The sequence below is a fragment of the Hydra viridissima genome, unplaced genomic scaffold (genome assembly GCF_058129835.1).
Source record: "Hydra viridissima isolate aposymbiotic clone 2 unplaced genomic scaffold, HvirCarnegie_v1 scaffold_1, whole genome shotgun sequence".
Lineage (NCBI taxonomy): Eukaryota > Metazoa > Cnidaria > Hydrozoa > Anthoathecata > Hydridae > Hydra > Hydra viridissima.
The window spans coordinates 35751123-35774234 of NW_028324300.1; the positions used below are offsets into that span (position 1 = coordinate 35751123).

The following is a 23112-nucleotide window of genomic DNA, read 5'->3' on the forward strand; positions in this document are numbered from 1 at the left end:
TTTCTTTGTGTATACATATATATATATATATATATATATATATATATATATATATATATATATATATATATATATATTATATATATATATATATATAAATATATATATATATATATATATATATATATATATATATATATATGCATTGTTAATTTTGTTTCTTTGTGTATACAGCATATATATAATGCATATATATTATTAATGTATATTTTCTTTTTTAACAATCCTGCATGAATCATTTAGTGACAAATGCGTCGGCTTTGAAAAAAAGAAAAATAGTAAAAAAAAAGAAAAAAGCAATTACTAAAGCTAAATACATTACTCAATATTTTCTTAACCAGATAAATGATAACTGAGAAAATGAATAAATGATAAAATAATAATTATTTATGATAAATAAAAGAAAAAGTTCCTCGAAAACTTTTCCCATTCGGTTACAAAGTATTCGGTTGTTGGGAATTTTATGATTTGGAAATTCCTCTGACAAAAATAAGACCTCGATGCCATGATTGTCAAGGCCTACTTTATGATAGCTTTGATAGAAAGTTTATAATAATTTATAAATTTAATAAAACCAGCAACTTTTATACATTTCTTTTTTAAATAAAGAATATTATTTGAAACCAAACTTGGCATCTCTCCAAAGTCACATTCTTTTTGTTACACTAATAAGAATCATAAGCTTATAATCCTTGATTTAAATATTATTCTAGGCGTAAACCTTACATGAACGCTATGGTATTGTTAATTTTTGTATAGTAATTTCATATAGAAATACCTAGTAGAATTAATGTGGATTTCTATTCAGGTTTTGTAATTTTAAAGTGATATGTAGGCTGGAACGTTATGGTTTAACTTACAACATTAAAAAAACACTCGCACTATATTATAATTGTGAAGCTTCATTACAAATGTGAAAATTGTCACGTATTCCCGATCTTAATCGTTTGCTTGACGTCATAAACCATTGGGAACGGTCTTATCTTAATTGGATCTTGTTAGGTGTCTGTTTAAACAGGAAAATTGTTAAGCTTTTGAAATAGATAAATTGTAATAAATTTAAAGTTATCTAACTTTACTATAAAAGCTTAATATTTAAAACTTTATTTGTTTAAATAAGAGTTTATTTAACGTTTTCATATTATTCTATTTAAGATTCTGACATACAAAATGCAATAAATTTAACCCCCGACTATTTCAACAAAAACAGCTATTGAACAGTGCGTTAAATCGAGAGCACGTGTTTATTATTGATAAACAAAAAAGCTTCTGTCTGAAACCGTTCTAACACTGAGTATTTTATTAAGCTATGGCTTCAATAACTAGAGCAAGATTGTTTAATATTAAAAGTTTACATTTAAATCAATTTCTTTCTCCTCTTTCATTACGACCATGGGTTATAAAACCTCAGCATTTGGTAAGCGTTCCTTGTTCTTTTAAACATTTTGGTATATGCATACATGGTACCACATATGTATACAATATACTTGACGATACTGATAACAAGAATAGTTGAAGTATAAACATTCTAATAATTTAACATAACTAAAAAGAAAATAATACAATAGTATGCTATTATTACTATAAGATGTAAAGAGAGTTTGACCAATAGCTTTGTTCTTTGTACTATATACTATGTATAATAAAAATATTCAATTTGTTAAAAAAGTTTTAAAATGGTGAGTATAAGTAAAGAAAAAAGTTTTATTTATCAATAAATAGTCTATCAATAGGATAATATACATGTTATATAGTTTAATATGCTATACATATTTATTCAGGCATTTTCTACCAGCTACAGAAACGATTCTAAACTATACAAATCAGCTCTTGAAGCAGTTGCTGACATACCAGATAGTTCAAAACTTTTGCTAGGAGGTTTGTAAATTTTTTAAACCATGTGTATATTCCTATGTATGTTTTCTCATTTACGTATATATACATATTATGTTATCAAGTTTGTGTGAAGATTTTTTTCTTTAAGGATTTGGTTTATGTGGAATCCCTGAAAACTTAATTGCTGGACTTCTGAAAACTAAAGTTAAAGACTTAATTATTGTAAGCAATGAAGCTGGGTATGTACTAAATAATGTTTTTTTAAATTTTAAAATTTCATTTTGGTGTTGAAAAAAACTTACCAATAATGTTTACTGTACATTTTTTGATTTTTTTTCAATGGCAGATTTTAAAATATGAAACTAGTGGTAAATAAAAAATTATAAAACTAGTTTAAACACAAGTGTTTAAAAGAGTCTTAAAAAGAGCTCAATTTACAAGACACTATTAGACATATTTGAAGTCCCCCCCCCCCCCCCCCCCCCCCATTTTTTCAATAGAATAACAATTTTAAAAAAGTAAAGCCATCCAACTTTTTGGATGACTTTTTTAGACCTAATTATATTCAAGAAAAAATTGAAGAACAATCGATTTTTGGTGCAATTTTTGGTAAAACTAAAAAGGATTCAATCATGTTGCACACCATGTTACAGCAACTCTATTGCCCATTAAAGTGCAATGGATTTGTCCTTGAACAGAAAGTGCTATGTTGGAAGCATATAGAGGCTTAGCAGTGTAAGGTCTCATACAGCACAGTAAACTATAACAATTCAATTTATTTTAATTTTATTAATCTAGCTACAGGGGTGTCCACTAATAGAGTTAAAGAAATGTGGTAATGAAGCAAATTAAACGTCAAAGCAATTTTTGGGCCCACAAATTATGGTATGAGACCAGATTATTTATCAGAGTACAAGTAGGCACAATGTTTGTAAAGCACAAAGAGCGCTCTTAATTTCAAAAGTAAAAGAAAAAACATGAAGTTGTTTATTTTTCCATTATTAAATCATATTTTCTTAATAAACCATTTTAATGTTAGTTAACTGTTTGAAAATTAACAATTTTAGCAGCGTGAAAACAATTAAATTGCTTCACACTTTTACTTCCAATTTTAAAATTAAGTTTATTGAAAAAAATGGTTAGTGCTTTCTTTTTAGTTTTTTTATTTTTTCAAATTAAATTTAGAGTACTTTGAGTTGCTCAAAAAGTATTGTTTTTTTTTATATGTTTTCTGAGTTTTGGTTACTGATCTTTCATAATATGAAATAAAAATATTGGTGGGGTGTGGGAGCTACAAATATCTTATAGCACCCCACAGCAATTTATTACAGAATTTAGTTATTAGAAAAGATTTAGGTTGAAGTTTTACTTGTATTTTTTGGTTAAATATAATAGTATAAGTATGTATAACTAGTATAAGTTTTTGGATTGAGTTAGTGTGGGTTACATAGTGGATTAGATTATTAATTTGAATGAATAGGCATTTCAAAAAACACTCAAAAATGTATTATTGGATCAAACAAAAACAACAAATTTAAGTTTTGTAAAATTTTAGTGTGGAAGATTTTGGAGTTGGTTTGCTGCTTCGACAACATCAGGTATGCTTATACTTATAAACTTTTCATTGTTTTTTGAATTTTCTAGTTTAAATAATTCTCATGTAGATATGTTAAACTTACAAGTAAATATATTTTTTAAATTCTTTTGTAGGTTCGAAGAATTATATCATCATATGTGGCAGGCAACAAAGAATTTTCAAAGAAGTACTATCTTTCAGGTGAAATAGAAGTTGAACTTGTGCCACAGGTAAAAATTTTTAAAATCTTTTAAAAATTATAAATGTATTTAAAATTAAATGTATTTAAAGTTAAATTTTTAAATGTTAACAAATTTTATGCTAATACATACCTCTAATAATTTGATTTGCTGTTAGTTTCAAACAGTACTGGTTGGGTTATGTTAAGGTCAAAGTTATTGAAGACTTTTCCACTGTCCCTTACCTCACTAAAAATATTTCTTATCATGTGGTTTGTTTTAGCTTTATCTCAGATGAAGAGTTTTTTTTTTTTTTTTTTAAATGAAACTCTGTTAAACTCTATATCTCTTCTGTTTTTCTCTCTATTTTCTGATTTTTTTCTTGAGGTAAGCAAAGTAAAGCTTTTCATAAGTTAGTATATCTATAGAATTATGTTTTGATTGCGTTATCTCTTGCAGACAACCTTGTACCTGTCACTCTTGTAACTAGTGTAAAGTCCTTATGATCTTTGCTCAGGTGTTTGACCACCCAACAGTTGATGCCAAGAAAAAAGTGAATTTTGCATTTATAAAGCCAATAAGTGAAATTGCTCAGCTTTTTGTGGCATGAATTCTAAATAAATTGAATGTGTGTGTAGTATGCAAAATTTTTTCTTAGCAATGTGTTTATTAAAGCAAATGTATAAAAGGACGTAATAAAAGGATCCTAATCATGCAATGATGAGGATCATGAGGAGTTTATTCATCAGTATTATTTACTGTGTTATATACAGTTGTGAGCTTTCATTTTTCCAATTTCAAAATTTATTTGAAGTTTGAATTTGGTTTTTATGTGTTCCACATCATAGATTGCACAGGGAACAATATCCATGGGTCCAGAGGATCCAGTTTATGTTCTCTTTATCCATTGGAAATGAATAGAGTTCATACACCATTTCTTACATAGTTTCTTTTTTGATCTTCACACTTACTTGAGGCAAAGATGAAACCCTTTATGTTTTTCTACATCTTTGAAAATATTTTGCCCATAGTCCAACATTTTGAAATTACTGTTTAGGTTAATTGAACTTCTTTGCTTTTTTTTCAAACGCTTTGTTAATGATCTGTAACTTGATTCTCACTAATCTGTTAATAAGAGAGATCTACTAGCTGTTTTAGTATCAGATGTACTTGAAGCAATTTCTCAGGCCATTCTTCTATTAGATGTAAAAATAGGCTGTCAATTTTTCATTTCTTTGAGAGTTTTCTACCTTAATCAGTAAAATAATTAGTTGTAATTAAATATTGCATAAAAATATGTTTAGAGAGAGAGCAACAAATACTTTCAAGCTTTTTTTTAAAAAAACATTTCAATATTTTAGTTCTTAGTAATTTGTTTTTATTTCAATTTGGTTTTTTGTGTGTGATGTAATGCATAGTTAATAATGCATAGTTAAACCTATAATATGTATCAATATATTGACTACTATATAAAAGTCTGCAAATTATTTTCCGCATAAATAGAAAAATGCATTAAAATTAATATACAGTTCTTTTGATATGAATAAATTACTAATTTAGTATTCAATTCAAAATTGGTGAAGAGTAAATCCTGTCCACTACAAACTGAAATAAAGTTTGTAACTTCATTATAAATAGTTTAGAAATTCTATATAGACAGAGTTTTTTATTTTCCAGAGTTTCTACTCACAAAGCACATTCACATCAAAACACAATTATAATAAGTTAAATTAGGTAATGTAAACTAAGTTAACAATTAGGTCCAAGTTGTTAATTTAGACTGATTTGAACTTAACAAAGAATGATAAGTCCAAAATAATTTCATTATAAAAATTAATCTGGATTAACAATGAAAATTCACAAGCTACAAAAAATGTGCACAAAAATAAGAACCTATTAGTCTGTTTAAGGTTAAATATAAATTGTCACCATGTTTTTGTGTTTTCAATAAGTTTCAACAGCAACAACAACAGCAGAAAAAGTAATTTTCAAAACTTTCATCACACCTCAACAGTAAACACAAAATAAGCTTTTTGTGGAGCTCTTTATAAATTAAATACAAGTTTACAAAAATGGTTTTGTATATCATGCACTGCACTTAAGGTAGCAGTTAATAAAAATCAGAATTAGTTTTTGTTGTAATTTGGTGTATTTTAAAGGTTTCTTATACAGAATTCTAAAGGTTTTAGGGTTTATATACTATGGTTTACTTCAGGTTTAGGATAGTCCAACTCTAACTAATAGTTTTTGCAATTAAAACTAAGCTTTATGGATTTGCTTATAGGGTACATTAGCTGAACGTATCAGAGCAGGTGGTGCTGGCATTCCTGCTTTTTTTACTCCAACAGGTTATGAGACACAAGTTCATAGAGGTGGGATACCAATACAATACAATCCTGATGGTACTGTTAAAGTTGCAAGTCTTCCTAAAGAGGTGATATTTTTTGATGCTCATGTTTTTAAAACATTTATATGGTTTTGGAGGCAATATTGATTGTTTTATTAAGTATTGCAATGGCAGGCTTGTGCCTTTAAAGAGACTGCGTAATCTTTTATAATTTTTCTGCTGTAAAACAATTTTAATTTTAGAATATTGACAAAAAATGATTATTTTTTGTCATCATGATTAATTTTATAATAAGCTGCTGTAAATTAATGTTCAAAATTTTTTTTTTTTTAAAAAAACAACAACTAATTTATAAGTTTTTTTGTTTTATTTGAGTTTGATAAAGTTATAAGATTAGGTTGTTTTTTTTTCTATGGTTTTCCATGGTCAAACTTCTATGGTCAAACTTAACAGTTTTGATCAAATCATATCATAATAGCAAATACTATAAAAAGCCCCATTTTTAAAATGTCTTCAAGCAATGGCCAAAAACCTAGTAATTATGTGCTTTTTTGAAAAATCTTTCAAAGGTTTCCAATCCTTTAAAACTAGAACAATAAAATCCCAAAAAGGAGCTTTTAAGTTTTAATTTGTTTTGTTTTAGGCATCTGAATGATTTTTTCAGTGTTAGGGGCACTGCTGATTTCCCTAAGGCTATTATGTTATGGTAATTTTTTTTTTTTAGCATCGTGTTTTTAATGGAAAAAACTATATTATGGAAGAAGCCATTATTGGAGACTTTGCTCTTATCAAGGCATGGAAAGCTGATAGAATGGGAAATTTGATTTTTAGGTTACTTGCTAATACTTTAAAAGTTTTGAAAAAAAAAAAAAAAACATTTTGACACTATAATCTTGCTATAAGTAAATATAGATTTGACTATATTATAATTTTTGTTTATTGAAGTTTTAATATCTTTGCTTTCTTTAAAATTAAATGTCAACAGAATTGATAAACAATGTGTATATACTTTCAGTTTGAGGAATTTCTTTAGCAGTAATTGTACCCTCAACATGATGGGATATTTACTGCTAAATTTCTTTTTTTATATAACTAATATTTAATGATGTTGGTTAAATGCATAATTAGTTGATAATTAATGCAGTTATTAATATGAAGTTATTTTTAAACAGAAAATCAGCACGTAATTTCAATCAAACTATGGCAAAGTCAGCCAAAGTTACAATAGCTGAAGTAAGCTCAATATTTCATACTGAGTTTTTTTTATTGGTAATGAATGCCTTATTTTTTATAAAGTTACGAACAATATCCAGAAAGTTACTAATGGTTTCTTCATTAAACAAATTTGCAACAACCATTCCATTTCAGGTCGAAGAGATTGTGGATACTGGTAGCTTTTCTCCTGATGAAATCCATATTCCATCTATATATGTTGACCGAGTTGTAAAGGGAGAGCACTATGAAAAAAGAATAGAAGTAAGTTTTTTTCAGTAGTTGGCATTATAAACTGAGTTGTGATTTATTAAAGCTTTTATAGATTGATTAGTTATACTTATTTGATAATTTTTGAGTAGTATACATATAAATACTGATATAAACACAAATGTGCATATGAATGACTTTGCAAAAAACTGAAGTAAACTATAAGTTTTTTATTTTTTCACAAGTTTTTGAAATGTGTTTTGTAGTATTTAAGACTTCACCATCATAAGTCTGATGATACTCCAAAGTCAGAATCTGATTTATTACGAGAAAGAATAATCAAGCGAGCTGTGCTTGAGCTTAAAGATGGAATGTATGGTATCTTTTCATGAGTTAGCTAAATTAAATGAATACAAGGAAATGTTAGGTCACTAAATTTGAAAGTTTTTTCTAGTGTCTAGTTAAAAATTATCTGTTTCTTAACTCAAATTCACAGCAAATCTTGGAATTGGCATACCTATTCTTGCGAGTGACTATCTTAAACCTAATGTTAATGTTATTTTACAGAGTGAAAATGGAATTTTAGGTTTGGTATGTAGTTTTATTGTCTTTGAGTCTTTAATCTATTTGAATAGAGCTGATAAATAATTTCACATAATTTCTTAAGATTAGAATTATTTTGTTCAATCTCCAATTGTCAATGTTGGAAGAAAAAAATTAAGCTTAGTAATATCTTTTAAATACACTTTTGTTTTTAAAATTTTTTTAAAGTAATTTTTCAAAATACAAATCACTTAAAGATGTAAGTTATAAATCAGTTAAATGTAACTTTAAAAAAAATCTAATTTAAAGTTTAAGGTAATCATTACATAAAATCCTAATATTAGAAAGTTATCATGTGAGTCATTAGAAAATTACTTCCTATTAATTTAAAAAATAAGAGACAAAGTAAACTCTCATTTCAAAAGGTTGAATAGCAACATTTTCTGGCTTTGAATTGCTTTCCATTGAATGCTTTTAAACTTAATTCCTTTTTTTAAATATTTTTTTTTTGTGTTAATTTTTGTTTCAACATTGTAAAAATTGTGGCCTTGGACCTTTGTGGCTCAAGGCCAAGTATTAAGTATTGAGTAATTTTCATGGGTTTATGTAAAAGAAATTTTTTAAATATGTACTTGACAGAATTTATTTTTGTTATTACTTTTTATATAAAAGCTATTAAAATTACTGTGTACAAATATTAAACAATTGAATAAATTATATTTTTTAAAATACATTTTTATTATATTGGTTATGCAGCTATGTATTTTATGCTTTTCAACTTTAGGGTCCTTTTCCAAATAAAGGGGATGAAGACGCAGATCTCATTAATGCTGGTTAGTTACAATTTGTTGTCCTGTCAATTATCAAAGTTTCTTCCTCAAATAACACATGTGTAACTTTTATAAAACTTATCACTTCCAATTCCAAAAGTGGAATTGGAAGTAGTAATATAAACGTTAACTTGTCTTTTTCTAAGAACTCTATATTTTTCGAAGAACTTTATATTATTATTTTTTTAATACTACTAAAGTCACAAATACTTCCAATATTGTTGTATGTAAATAAGAAGTAAAAACAACAGTGATAAAAATCATTTCGTGAAAATAGGATTGTTTTTAATATCCATTGGTTGTGTATGGTTTGCATTAATTAATGCACCACATAGCAGAATGCCATAATGGTTGGTATACCTGCTACAGCTATTGTTTTGGCTAAGAGTTTCTAGAACTCTAGAGAGAGTCCTTGAAAGTTCTACCCTAGAATACTTAGAGAAAATGAAAAATGCCACAAACTTTTGTATGCTTATAGGAAAAGAAACTGTAACTACTGTACCAGGAGGTTCATTTTTTGCAAGCGATGAATCATTTTCCATTATACGAGGGTAAGAGTTTTTTTTTTCTATATAAATATATTTAAAATTCAATGTTTTAAAGTTATTTGAGCTATATTTTGATCAAAACTTCTAAATGTGTTGAGTTTTGTTGCTACTTTTAGAGGTCATTTGGATTTAACAATGTTGGGAGCAATGCAGGTTTCTCGATATGGTGATCTTGCAAACTGGACTGTACCTGTAAGTTTATCTTCTGTCAGAATGTGAATAGAAACTTAACAATGATTAAATAGTCATTGAAATTCTGGTTTGTTTTAGGGTAAAAATTTGAAAGGTATAGGTGGTGCAATGGACCTGGTAGCTAGTCCAAATACAAAAGTTATTATCACAATGCAGCATTTAGCAAAGGTCAGTTATGTTTACTATCTTTTCAAACTTAGAATTATAAACTAAATGAAAATTTTTTAAGACAATTTGTAAATAGGTTTCTAATTTTTGTTTCTAGTTATTTATTTTACGTTTTTATTTTACAGTTTCTTAATTTACGTTCTACAAACAATTATGAATCTGCTGCTCGTATTAGATTACCTTACTCAAAAAATCTTTTTAACCATTTTTTTTTTACAGTAAAATATTTTTTTGTAATTTTTTTTTGTTGAGATTCATCTAGGGCTTCACTAATTATCTCTATTAATTAACTTTAGGGACACCAGTTTAAGATTCTTGAACAATGCACTTTACCTTTGACTGGTCGTCGATGTGTTGATATGGTCATTACCGAAAAGGTTTGAATGAAATTTTCGTTTTCTATCAAAATATAAACTTAAAGGTGCTGGTTGATTTAAATTCTAAACCCCATTAATTTAGGAACTAATTTTTTTGCTCTTAATCTCTTAATATATAGTTATTTGAATAAATATACTGCTTAATTCTTTTAAGCATACTTTGGAAGATATACTTCTTCCGTATTGCAGTTTTTTTTACTGATTTCTTAGTGTGTCTTTGAAGTCGATCCGCACGATGGTCTAATTTTGACAGAAATCTGGCCGACATTGGGAGTTTCGGATATTAAAGAATCGACAGGTTGCGATTTTAAGATTGCCGAAGATCTTAAACCAATGCAGCAAATAGAAGAATAAAACTGTGTTGCAATCTTGTTAGGTCATATAATCATGCCAGTAAAAAAAAATTAATTAGATTTTATTGCTTTACACGGATTTGGTCACAATATTGGCTGGTTGTTAAATGTTTAGCACAGATGACCATGAAATGGTGTCGCGAGAAAATTTTTTTTGTTGTTGCAGTTTTTTTAATTTTTTAAAGTTCTTTTTAAGGAACATTTGGTGAAACAGATTTTTAAGGAATATTTGGTGAAACAGGAACATTTGGTGAAACTCTTGGTGTTTTTTTTATTGCTTTCTTAGTTTAGACAAACAATCTCATGAGAGTAATTTGAATTTTACCTTTTTATATTTTTGTTTTCTTTTTCACCAGAGAACTTATTTATATAAATTTTTAAGTAGATTCAAGATTGTAGTAAATAAATTTATTGTGACCGCAATCAATGTTGATGTTGTTGACGAAGAGAGAAATTTGAAATTATATGGCCGTCGGAAGATCTTATAGAAATTTTTTTTTTTGATTGCGGAGTCAAAAAAAAAAACAATAATAAAAAAAGGGATCTCATAATATAACAACACGACGGCAAGGGACGAAGCTAAAGTTGTTCTTAAAACATTTTGCAGGAAAAAGTGAATATTTTAGAAATAACCGCTTTCTTTCAGATTTGAATATGTTTTTGCGTTAATTTTTTCATATAAAAATATTTGATCTATAATGAAAATGGTGCTTCTTAACCAATATCTACAACCTACTAATAAAATAATTGGGACTTTACACAAAAATAGCGACAACTAATTTGAAAGCCAACCCCATTGTAACTTGCTCGATGCAAAAACTTGACGCCTTTTTGAAATACAGACAAGTAGAAACTTTGAAAAGAGATAAGAGAAACCATTTGAGCGAAGCAAGTCGTTTTATCTCATGGTTTCACAAAACTTAACTTGAACAGAATGGAGTCTTATTTACAAATAAACAGCTCATGGAACATGTTTTTCACTAGCAGCTTTTACTGCAGACGGTGATGGTGATGAAAATCTTTTGTGTGTGTCATACGCTTAGCATCAGTATTTAATTTTCACATTTAGTAATGAATAAAGTATAAATTCCTATATCAGTCATTTAAAGTAGTTTTTATATTTCAACATAAAAAGTTGAAAGATTCCAAAAAAATTGCGATACCTTGTATATCGTACAATATTTTGTTTCAACACTTCAAGACATTGCGTAAAATCGATATTGATTATAACCGTTAAACTTTTTGTTAAAAGTAACAAATAATGCATGATTATAAATTTATCAAACCAAAAACTTTTACTGTTGTAAACGCATAAAGATTTCTATTAAAAAGCTTCAGGAAATTCAATTTATCTTAAAAGACTGATAAAAAAAACTTGCACTTTATTCGTTAATGATCGTTATTAAATGAATAACCAAACATCGACAAGTATGGGAAAAATCAAGAATTAGAGATAAATTTACAAACAAATAAATTTACAGTTTTAATGTGTGCTTTGATTCTATGACAAATTTTCACCCCTATCAAATATTTTTTCCTAACTTACGTCATTATAAAAAGCTTGCACTTTATTCGTTAATGATTGTTATTAAATGAAAAACCAAAAATCGACAAGTATGGAAAAATCAAGAATTAGAGATAAATTTTCAAACAAATAAATTTACAAACTTTACAGTTTGAATGTGTGCTTTAATTCTATGACAAATTTTTACCCCTAGCAAATATTTTTTCCTAACTTACGTCATTAAAGGTTCCAAAGGCACATTTAGTCAGTTGAAACTTTGATTTTTTGATTAGGATATGTGGATTTCTATTTTTAATTTTGAAAGTATATTACTATCTGACATCTTTAGAATACCAAAGTTAATAAAGAAGAATTATTTAATACAACGCAATTTTTAATATAAAACAAGAAGATGCAGCATTAACACACATATACATCTTCAAAGACATCCAATTGTTTGATAGTTTGAAAGAAGGTTTTGGCTAAAAGTTTGTCAAATCAGCTTTTTCTGTTTCTAAGAAAGCTTTGCCCCACCATTTTGGGAGAAATCCATGCTCCTCTCTCTGCGGGGTTTCACAGTAAGTTCGTGACCATTCATGAGCTTCCAACAACATTTTCGATAATAATAATAATAATAATAATAATAATAATAATAATAATAATAATAATAATAATAATAATAATAATAATAATAATAATAATAATAATAATAATAATAATAATAATAATAATAATAATAATAATAATAATAATAATAATAATAATAATAATAATAATAATAATAATAATAATAATAATAATAATAATAATAATAATAATAATAATAATATTAATAATAATAATAATAATAATAATAATAATAATAATAATAATAATAATAATAATAATAATAATAACAATAATAATAATAATAATAATAATAACAATAATAATAATAATAATAATAATAATAATAACAATAATAATAATAATAATAATAATAATAATAATAATAATAATAATAATAATAATAATAATAATAATAATAATAATAATAATAATAATAATAATAACAATAATAATAATAATAATAATAATAACAATAATAATAATAATAATAATAATAATAATAATAATAATAATAATAATAATAATAATAATAATAATAATAATAATAATAACAATAATAATAATAATAATAATAATAATAATAATAATAATAATAATAATAATAATAATAACAATAATAATAATAATAATAATAATAATAATAATAATATATCGCGAGGTTAGAATTATTTTGTTCTATCTCCAATTTTAAAAGTTGGGAGAAAATGAGTTATTAATTTTAGTTAGTAATAATAACTTTTAAAATACGCATTATTTTTTAAATTTTTTTCTTAATCATAAATTATCTAAACATAAGTTATTATTTCTTTAAAAATAAAAGCTAAAACTTTAAACAATTATTATTTTTAGAAAAAATCAAAACTTTCTCCCGACGTTTAAACTTGGAGATAGAACAAAATAACCTCACGATATATGTATATGATATATATATATATATATATATATATATATATATATATGTATATATGATATATATATATATATATATATATATATATATATATATATATATATATATGATATATATATATATATATATATATATATATATATATATATATATATATATATATATATATATATATATATATATATATATGTATATATATGTATGTATGTATGTATAAACAGCCGTCTAATTTTAACATGTTTCAAAAAGGACGAGAGATGACGTTTTACATTGGTAAAGTCTCCCACAACCTAATAATTCAAAACAAAATTTTTGCTTTCCTTCTTGTTTTTTATTCGGTATGAAAGCTCAGGGCATTTATTTAAAATTTTCTCTTCAAGTCAAAGAGAATAAATAAAACCTGTTATTTATTTTAAGCGTTCGAGAGAGCAAATGTTTATTATCATTAGCTTAAAGGTCTTCTTGTTTTGTAACAAATAACTTAGTACTACAAGTAAGGAAACTGCGACTAATATACTTGTTATTATTTCTTGTTTCTATTAAAATAGTCCAAACTCATACATTAAAAAAAATTATGATTAATTTGTTAATTGTTCATTAAAAAAGAAGTCAAGAAAGAAAGGTAGATAGGGGCAAAGGGGAGAGTAGGGGGCCAATATTGGAACGTAGATGAAAAAAATATATATAAGGGGGAATTAAAGATTAGAAGTTTAAATGTCACAAAAATACTAAAACATAATTTTAAAATAAACCTTAATTTTATTTTAAGCCAAGTTTTAGAAGTATAACAAAAGTTACAGCCCAAATGAAGAGTGTTATAAAGGCAAGTTTTTTTCATTTATTGTACTGTGTTTTTTTACATTTTACAGATAAATGTAGAGTTTAAATATTTTAAATGTATGCCTCATGTTAGCAAGTATTTTCAGTAATTCTGTTCTTTTAAAATCCAGATGTTGTGCACTATTTTATAATATACCTTGTCACCTATAAAGTTTTTAACCATTCAAAATATCTGGATATATTCTGATATCTAAGTTGTCTCTCAATATTGAACTTTTAAAATTTAAAAAAAAAATAATAATAAAAGTAAAGTTTAGTTTTATAACTAAGTTTCCAGATATTTGGTTGATTGTAGTTGTATTATAGGTCAAAGAGAATGTTATTGATGAAAAGCTTGGTGTTGAAAAACATGAAAAAGAAGATAAGAATTTAAGCTACAAAAGAAAAAAATATGACAGTGACAAGGAACAAAAGAATAAAAAATCTAAACATCAAAAAGATCAAGATGATAATAGTGATCAAGATTACAGAAGTAAAAAAGAAAAAGAAAAAATCAAAGAAAAAGAAGAAGAAAAGAAAAAAACTATTGATGATATACTAACAAAAACAGGTATTTTGAAAAGGTCTTCTTAAATGTATTTTTTAAGATTTTTTTTTTAAGGTTTTTAACTTTTTACTTTATCAATAAGAAAGGTGTGTGTTTATATATATACATATGTAAATATATATGAATCAAGAATATATATATATTTTTGACGAAAAAGAAAAAAAATCATTGATTAAACCTCTTTTTAATTACACTACTGCTTAATAATTTTTGTAAGTTTTTAGGTGGAGCATATATCCCACCTTCTAAACTTCGTGCATTGCAGGAAGGTATAACAGATAAAAATAGGTAAATATATTGTTATTTTGTTACTTTTTTGGTAATTTAGTTTCACATCCTAAAAGAAAATGTCCTAAAATTGTTAAATGTCTCATTCTTTAGTGTTGCTTATCAAAGGATGGCATGGGAAGCCTTAAAAAAGAGTATAAATGGCCTTGTTAATAAAGTAATCATTTTGTATGCATTGTTGTATCATTGATTTTCCATTCTACTGATGCTTTAAACCACCAGTTTACTTAGTAAAATTGTTTACTGAACAAGAAAAAGCAGTAAAAAACTGACCAGTTAGCAGTGTTGTTTTACTACAGTACAATTATTTCTTACTAAACTGGAATCTCATTTCTTAGCATAATTTAACAAACCACCTACATGAAGTATATAAAAGTTTTTTCTTAAAAATTTAAGTTGGTTGAATTTCTTGTGTTGCATAAAAGAATTTGACCAAGTTGTTTTTGAGTTGTTTTTTAAATGTCTTGTTTATTCACTTTTATTTAGAGTATTTTAATATTTGTAGCTTTGTTTGTTTCAATTACATTTATACTGATTCTTTGATAGCCTAAAGTTTTAAATGGAAACCTTTTCTAGCACAAATTTCAAAGTATTATGTTTTAGGAATCAATAGTGTAGTTTGAAAAATATATATATTTTTAAACGAAGGTTTGATTGAGAAAAATCATCAGAGCAAAGAATATTTGCTACAGTGAGTTTTCTTAATTTTAGTATCTTTCATCTAAAAATTAACCTTTGCCTTCAGGTTAACATCTCTAACATTGGTCACATTGTTGAAGAGCTTTTACAGGAAAACATTGTTCGAGGAAGGTGCTGAATTTATTATTTACATAATTATGTAAGTTATTGAGTAATCTGGTCTAGACTGGCAAATAAATATTTACTTTGTTACAGGTAAAAAGTTCTATTAAAGTAATTTCCATTATCTTAGAGAAAAACCAAAATTTTTAACTCTTTGAAAATTTTTAAGGAAGTCTGTGCTGTATAATCCACAAAGATAAAAAACAGATAAATGGGTGATAATATGAGACACATTTCAAACATACAATAACTTATTTTCAAAGGTTCTATTACTAATACTTCATTCCATGGTTTAAAATATAAAGTTTCAAATTTTCATTGAAAGATTTTGGTCTAAACAATTTTATGTACCAAAAAAAAATTGCAGATAAATGAAATTTTTTTTAGATAATTTGATTTGATTTTTTCCAGCTGGCCTAACTGCCTTTTAAGGTCTAGCAATGAGCCACATTCTTGATTTTATTTTATTAATAATCAGAGACTGGTTTTTTTCAGATAATAATCTATATTTATCCTAGTACTTCATTAACATTGAAGCTTTTAAATTTGATCTGATAGATAATTTGTTTTGCAGAGGTTTGCTAGCGCAGTCAATAATTCGTGCACAAGTAGCTTCACCGACATTTTCAAATGTTTATGCAGCTCTGGTATCTATCATAAATACAAAAGTAAGTTCAAGTAAAAACCATAAAGATTCAGATTAATTCAACATTTATAGTTAATTTATATATTTTTTTTTAGAATAAAAAAAGAAATTTACTTATAATATTAGTTCAAAGCTTCATAGCACTGTTTATTTTTATCCTTGTTTGAAATTATTTTTAAACTCTTTAGTTATTATTTTCAGTTTCCAAAAGTTGGGGAGCTGGTATTGAGACGGCTAATACTACAATTTAGAAGGTCTTTTAAAACGAATGACAAGGTGCAGTTATTTATCATCTTTTATTTATTGGCTTTGAGAGAAACAAATATTTTAAAAAGAATTTTTAATTGAGTCTATTGGTGTCACCTTCAAGAAATCTTCAGAAGTGTTTTCTTTATCTTGATGAAATATTTAAAAATTTTTTTTTTTTTTGACAAAACATAATAAACAGGTTTTATTATTTTAGTTTGTTTGCATCAACTCTGCAAAGTTCATTGCTCATTTAGTAAATCAACAAGTAGTAAGTTATTTTAATTATATATGTAACAATTTTTATGTCTGATATTATTTCCAAATTTAAAAAAAAAATCAAAAAATCTTTCAGGCGCATGAACTCCTCGCTTTAGAGATTCTTACTCTGCTTCTACAGAATCCAACAGGAGATAGTTGCGAAGTAGCAGTAAGTTTTATTAAAAAAAATATTTTGGAAATATTTTTCTTGCTGGATATAATTTTTTTTTCGCGTTTCAACAATTTCTTTTCAAAATTATTTCCAGCACAAGCTATAGCCTCCCAGACATCTGAATTTTTTTATGATTTAAGACTGTTATATTTTCAGTGAGATAGAGGATTTATCAATCTATTAAGCATAGATAAGGTTTATATTTGAAAGTAAATCTTATGGAAACTCTGTTCTTCATTAAATCTAATTTTTATATTTCTTCTGAATCAACTAAGCCTCCAATAATTAGCTAAGTAATAATTTATGTCCTGTCTCACACATGTATGAGTTTAAAATTTTTAAAACTCAGGTTTTTTTTGATTTTTTTGTATCATCCAGATTAGCTTCTTAAAAGATGTTGGTTTAAAATTGATAGATGTATCACCACGAGGAGTTAATGGTAATTTTGAGTTGTTTTTATGTTTGAATTAATTCATAATGGTTCAACATGCATCATTCTGTTATTTTTTAAGCTACAATCTGAAAATGAAATGTCTTGATCTAAGAGGTTGTTTATACTGTTTTTTTCTTTCTTTTTTCTTGTTAGCCATATTTGAGAGATTAAGAAGCATATTGCATGATTCAGAAACTGATAAGAGAGTTCAGTATATGATAGAAGTCATGTTTGCGATTCGGAAAGATGGTTTTAAGGTGTCTTCATTTAAATTGCTTACAAATTGTTCTACTTGTTATAAAAATTGAACTTGTTATGAAAATCCTGTGGTGGACAAAAAATTGCATTTTAAACTTTGTTAAATGGGGTTTATTTTCCATCAGCTCATCAAATGCTACTTATAATACTTTCTTTGCTGCTTTTTTTGCTTGTTAAATTTGTTTTTTAAATTTAATAAGTTTAATATACTGTAAGGTGGGGGGGAGGGGTTAAAACTATAGTGGTGTAAGTCATATTTTTATTAAAATTGAGTTAGATGCTTTATGAATTTCTAAAAAAATAATTTTGACCCCCTGATGATTAACTATATAAGTTAAATATTTATAATAAGATAAATATGTAGTAAGCTATTTAAGTTAGATATAGTAAGTGTAAAGACTCTAATTGTTTATTAAGTTGTTACTCATTAGTTAAATATTTATTTTCAAGGATTACCAAGTGATAGTTGAAGATTTAGATTTGGTTGAAGAGGACGATCAGATAACGCATCTGCTTCGTCTTGATGATACAGGAAGTGGTGAAGATGTTTTAAGTAAGTGGTTTTTAGATTGACTCTGAAAATAAAACATCTTTTAAAGAATAATTTACAAAAGGTTTTTTTTTAATACAGATGTATTCAAACATGATCCTGATTATGAAGTTAATGAAGAAAAGTATAAAGAAATCCGTAAAGGTGAAAGCAGTTTTTTACACAGCATGCATTTTTTTAAAAACCTCTACTGTGGGAAATGATTTGAAAAAATTTCCATTTTTTATGATATCCATTGGTTGTTTTTATTGATATTTTAAATAATCAGACATCTTGGGTGAAAATGACGATGATACATCAAATGACGAAAGTGGGAATGAAGATGAAGATGATGAGGATGAGGATGACAATGAAAATAATGATGCTGAAGAAGGAAAAGAAGGTATAGCTGTATAAATTTTTTGTCATCATTTTTTCCTTTTAATAGTTTTATTTAAATTGTTTTGTTTTTCGTATTTTTGAAAAATGTAAAAAAATATTTTTTCATCATCCTCAGAAAATTCAATGGAGATCATTGACAGAACTGAAACAAACCTTGTGGCACTCAGAAGATTAATTTATTTGACAGTTCAATCAAGGTTATAAAATCAATTCAATGATAAACTTCAATTTTAGTTTTACACATTTTGATACTTTGTGGCTCACAAAATATTCATTAATGTCTAATGCTTAAACCATTACAGAATGTATCTAATAGCTGTTGATCTTTGTAATGGTAGCAATTCATTTACAATCTAATTGCAATCTATATAATTTACTACTGTTATTTCTAATTAAATTTTGTACAAAGATAAATATTATTAGATTGATTTCTCTGGTTTGTTAGAACTTCTGATAATGCTTTCAAAAAGGTTTTATAACATTTATTTTTTTTTAGTTTGGATTTTGAAGAATGTGCCCATAAAATGTTGAAGCTAAACATCAAACCAGGGCAAGAGGTAATTACTCAGTTTTTTTAGTAAAATGATCTTGTGAGACTGATAGTTCTTTGTTTCGTGACGTAAAAATCCACATTTAATTGCTATTTCTTTGATAAAAGTTTGCAAATATTTTAAAATTTAATTTCTTTTTTTTTAAATGTTTAAATTTATTCTTTAAGCTGCTATAAATTCATTACTAGCATGAATTCTGCTTGATGGTTGTGGAGTGCTGTGCTCAACAGAGATCCTATGAAAAATTTTATGGACTTTTAGGCCAGGTATATAGGAGTCTTTTAACTTTTCCAATAACTTGCTCCACTATTAATTTTTTTACACTTCCAAAAACACTTTTAACACTTTCATAACATTTATTCTCTTGAAAATATACATATATTCTTGGAAATATATTTTTATCTAAATGGTGGTTGTTAGCATTTTTTCTAATACTTTTACTTTTATTATATCAGAGATTTTGTCTTCTGCGGAAAGAGTTCATGGAAAACTATATAGCTATTTTTAAAGAGCAGGTACAATATTTGATCTCTTTACTATCAGGTGAATAAGTTGCATTGTTAAAAAAAGTAAATTTATGGAAAAGAAAAGTGTTTTGTTAACTAATCATTTTGATTAGTTGTTTGCCTATCTTAACTAAATTATTAGGTCTGTCAAAAAGTATTTGGAAGAAAATACCCCATAGATAAAGTGCACCATTTTTATGATTATAAAAGGGTTTATTAGTCAAAAAAAATTACCTTTATAATGAATTACCTTCTGCCATCTATCCTTCAAGGAGTTCATGCCTCACTCTTAAAACTGTCTTTTCTGGGAGTTCAGAAGTCTGTCAATCTCCTGCTAAAGTTCATGTTTATTATGAAGTTTATTGATACTATTTATTCATAAAGTACGCATATTTATAAAGTATACATCATTATGCTGTAAGTAAGACTGAAGATATTATGTATCTCTTTCGATAATGAATTTAACAAACTTACTGTTTTTTTAAAGTTGATATCAAAGAAATCAGTAGCCAATCTTAGATATTATTTGACATCTTCATAGCATAATTTAAAAAATGGTTTTTCTAGAGAGGACTTCTTTGGATCTCTTTAGATTTGTTTTAGAGAGAGAAGATTTTTTTGTAATCTTTTTTATCTTTAATCTTTTTTATAATTTTTTTTAGTATGATAGCTGTCATCACTTGGAAACTAATAAATTAAGAAATACAGCTAAGTTTTTTGGGCATCTTTTGCATAGCGATGCAATTCCCTGGATGGTATTTGTTTTTTAAGTCTATTTTTTATATTTATAAGTTATATTATTAGTGTATTTATATAGAGCTATTCATTTTGTGTGTATTATAAATATGATGTTTTTAAATTTATCTTTTCTTAAATTAACATATAGACAGTTTCATTCTGTCTATTTATTTACTTTAATATAGGTCATGGAATGCATCCGACTTAACGAAGATGATACTACAAGTTCCAGGTAAACAAATAAAGTAAATAGAAAATATGATAGTGTATTTTAATTAAATGATATAATACCCCAGTGTAATGTTTTAGAATAAACTAAAATCTTAATGCTTTTAAATTGCAAAGAAATATTTTACTAAATCTATTTCTTATATTTGCGTTTAGTCGAATTTTCATCAAAATACTGTTCCAAGAACTAGCAGAGTATCTTGGAATTCAAAAGTTGAATGCTCGTCTCAAAGATCCGTAAGTCAGATAGCTCCTCCAGAGCAATCTTTCTAATGATCATGACAGGCTTTAAGTTTTATGCATGTTTATTTTTGTCTGTTTTGTTATAGAATTGCTGCTCCCTATTTGGAAGGAATTTTTCCTCGAGACAATCCGCGCGATACTCGGTTTTCAATCAACTTCTTTACTGCCATTGGTTTAGGTGGACTGACGTAAGTGTTTGTTTTTTCGCTTTAGAGTTTTTACATTTGTTATTCAATTACAGTCAAAAGTTCTGCAATATAAAGCTAAAAAGCTTGTTCGCTTTTACCTAAAATGTTTCATATATTAGCGATGAACTTCGTGAGCATCTCAAAAAAATGCCTAAAGTCAACCCATTAGCCAAACAACTTGCTGAAGCACCTGATAGTTCTTCTGATAGTAGTTCTGATAGTAGCAGCTCTAGCAGTTCAGATAGCGATTCATCAGACAGCTCAAGCTCAAGTAAGTTTGTGTCTTAAGGGGTGTTGAAAAAATGTTGGTCATTTATCAATATTTTTCAATAAACCTTTTTTGGATAATTCATCGAAAAAGATTGATTTAATATTTTGAAAGCTTTTGCCACAAAAATATTGAACGGATTTCTGCATCGTAACTTATTGTGTGTTTGTTGTACCAATGTACAAATTACTGTTTTTTTTAGAGAGAAATGAGGGCAAAATTTTTCTTTTTTTATTGCATACCTTACTTTGTAAAACGTCTAATACTCTGAAACTGTGCTTTCTTTTTTCATTATTTATCTCTATTGATTTACTTATAGGTTCGTCAGACGACAAAAAGTCGCCTGTTGTTTATCAAAACAGGTATGTGACTTTTACTAATTAAGTCGAATATAATTTTTTGCAATGTCAAACAAACGTTTTACTTGTATCTTTTAGAAAAAGAGAAACTAATAAATCAGTTTCGCCGAGAGGTCACCATAGTGATAGATATTCCAATCGCCGTCCCGATGAACGGAAAAAACAACAACGCGAGGAATCACCGGAAAGGTTATCTCAAAGAAGAGGAGGAGATGATCATAATCTTGCCTATAGAAAAGAAGAAAGAAAAAAATCAGTTTCGCCAAGAAGAAGGCGTGATGAAAACGAATATATTACGCGCGAAGATAAATCTAAGAAAAGACCGAACGAAAGACCGAACGAAAGACCTAGTGAAAGACTGACTCAAAAAAAAAGAGGAGAGGATCGAGATTCATATAAAAAAGAAGAAAGTAGCCAATCAGTTTCGCCGAGAAGTAAACGCCATGATGATAAATATCTAACACGTCGCGATGATAAACGAAGGAACAATAAAACAAGATAATAAAAGATCTTTAAGCATTTATTTGGCATCTTCTTTAAATCGAGGAATCTATAAAAATGCGCAATCTTAGAAGGCTTAACTTCAAAACGTAATCGTTTTAATTTTAAATGGATTGTCTGTGAGCTTCAGTGAAAAAAACCGTGAAAAGAAAATACTAAGTTATACAATAAGAAAAAATAAACTTTTTTAAATGACGTCGTGTTTGATCCATCAAATATGTTCTAGATCGTCTCGGTTTACTGTCTAGTCACTATAGTGAACTTTTTCAAGTTTTGCAAGTTTTGTCAAATGCTCTTCACTTAATGTCTATGAGACGGCTTGAAATATCATATTTTAAGGTTTTTGGTAACTTCCCATGAGAATGTTATTAGGAAGGAATTTTGTTACCTCGAAGCAATGAGAGGTAGGAGCGTAAGATGGACTTTTAAAAAAACTCTGACTAGATTTACAAAATCTTATTTCACTGGCAGGGTTGTTTTGTGTTTTTTTTATTTTTATTTACTCATCTTTTTTATTTAACAAAATATCTTTTCTAATCAAGACTTCATGTTTAAAGAGATAATCTTTTTCAGGCAAGTTAAAATGCCTAATTGCAATATAAAAAAAAAAAAAAAAAAAGATTATTCTAATTGTTAAAACCTTGTAAATCTGATCAGACAAAAATGTCATTTTTGCCTGTCAGGAAAAAGTCAGGAGAATTTTATATTAAACT

At 26.5% G+C, this 23112-nt stretch overlaps 2 protein-coding genes across 2 annotated transcripts; both read left to right on the plus strand.

Moving 5' to 3' along the window:
• The first annotated feature begins 1150 nt into the window (after positions 1 to 1150).
• On the plus strand, positions 1151 to 10851 carry LOC145192543 (succinyl-CoA:3-ketoacid coenzyme A transferase 1, mitochondrial-like). Its single transcript, XM_090086365.1, has 17 exons — positions 1151 to 1417; positions 1782 to 1878; positions 1985 to 2075; positions 3392 to 3434; positions 3547 to 3642; positions 5876 to 6025; positions 6663 to 6769; positions 7111 to 7171; positions 7307 to 7414; positions 7627 to 7738; positions 7857 to 7951; positions 8688 to 8736; positions 9212 to 9284; positions 9398 to 9473; positions 9552 to 9641; positions 9938 to 10018; positions 10229 to 10851. The coding sequence occupies exons 1-17, from the start codon at positions 1310 to 1312 to the stop codon at positions 10370 to 10372; spliced, it is 1581 nt and encodes a 526-aa protein (XP_089942491.1). The 5' UTR covers positions 1151 to 1309; the 3' UTR covers positions 10373 to 10851.
• A 3001-nt stretch (positions 10852 to 13852) lies between these two features.
• On the plus strand, positions 13853 to 22591 carry LOC145192181 (pre-mRNA-splicing factor CWC22 homolog). The gene is made up of 26 exons (XM_090083815.1): positions 13853 to 13887; positions 14164 to 14217; positions 14541 to 14784; positions 15006 to 15069; positions 15163 to 15226; positions 15815 to 15879; positions 16445 to 16538; positions 16718 to 16792; positions 16980 to 17033; positions 17118 to 17192; positions 17574 to 17634; positions 17782 to 17885; positions 18337 to 18439; positions 18518 to 18580; positions 18705 to 18818; positions 18933 to 19014; positions 19314 to 19374; positions 19557 to 19634; positions 19824 to 19883; positions 20537 to 20629; positions 20798 to 20844; positions 20997 to 21077; positions 21170 to 21271; positions 21391 to 21542; positions 21859 to 21901; positions 21977 to 22591. Exons 2-26 carry the CDS (start codon positions 14200 to 14202, stop codon positions 22398 to 22400), a joined length of 2421 nt encoding a protein of 806 aa, XP_089939941.1. The 5' UTR covers positions 13853 to 13887; positions 14164 to 14199; the 3' UTR covers positions 22401 to 22591.
• The last annotated feature ends 521 nt before the right edge of the window (positions 22592 to 23112 follow it).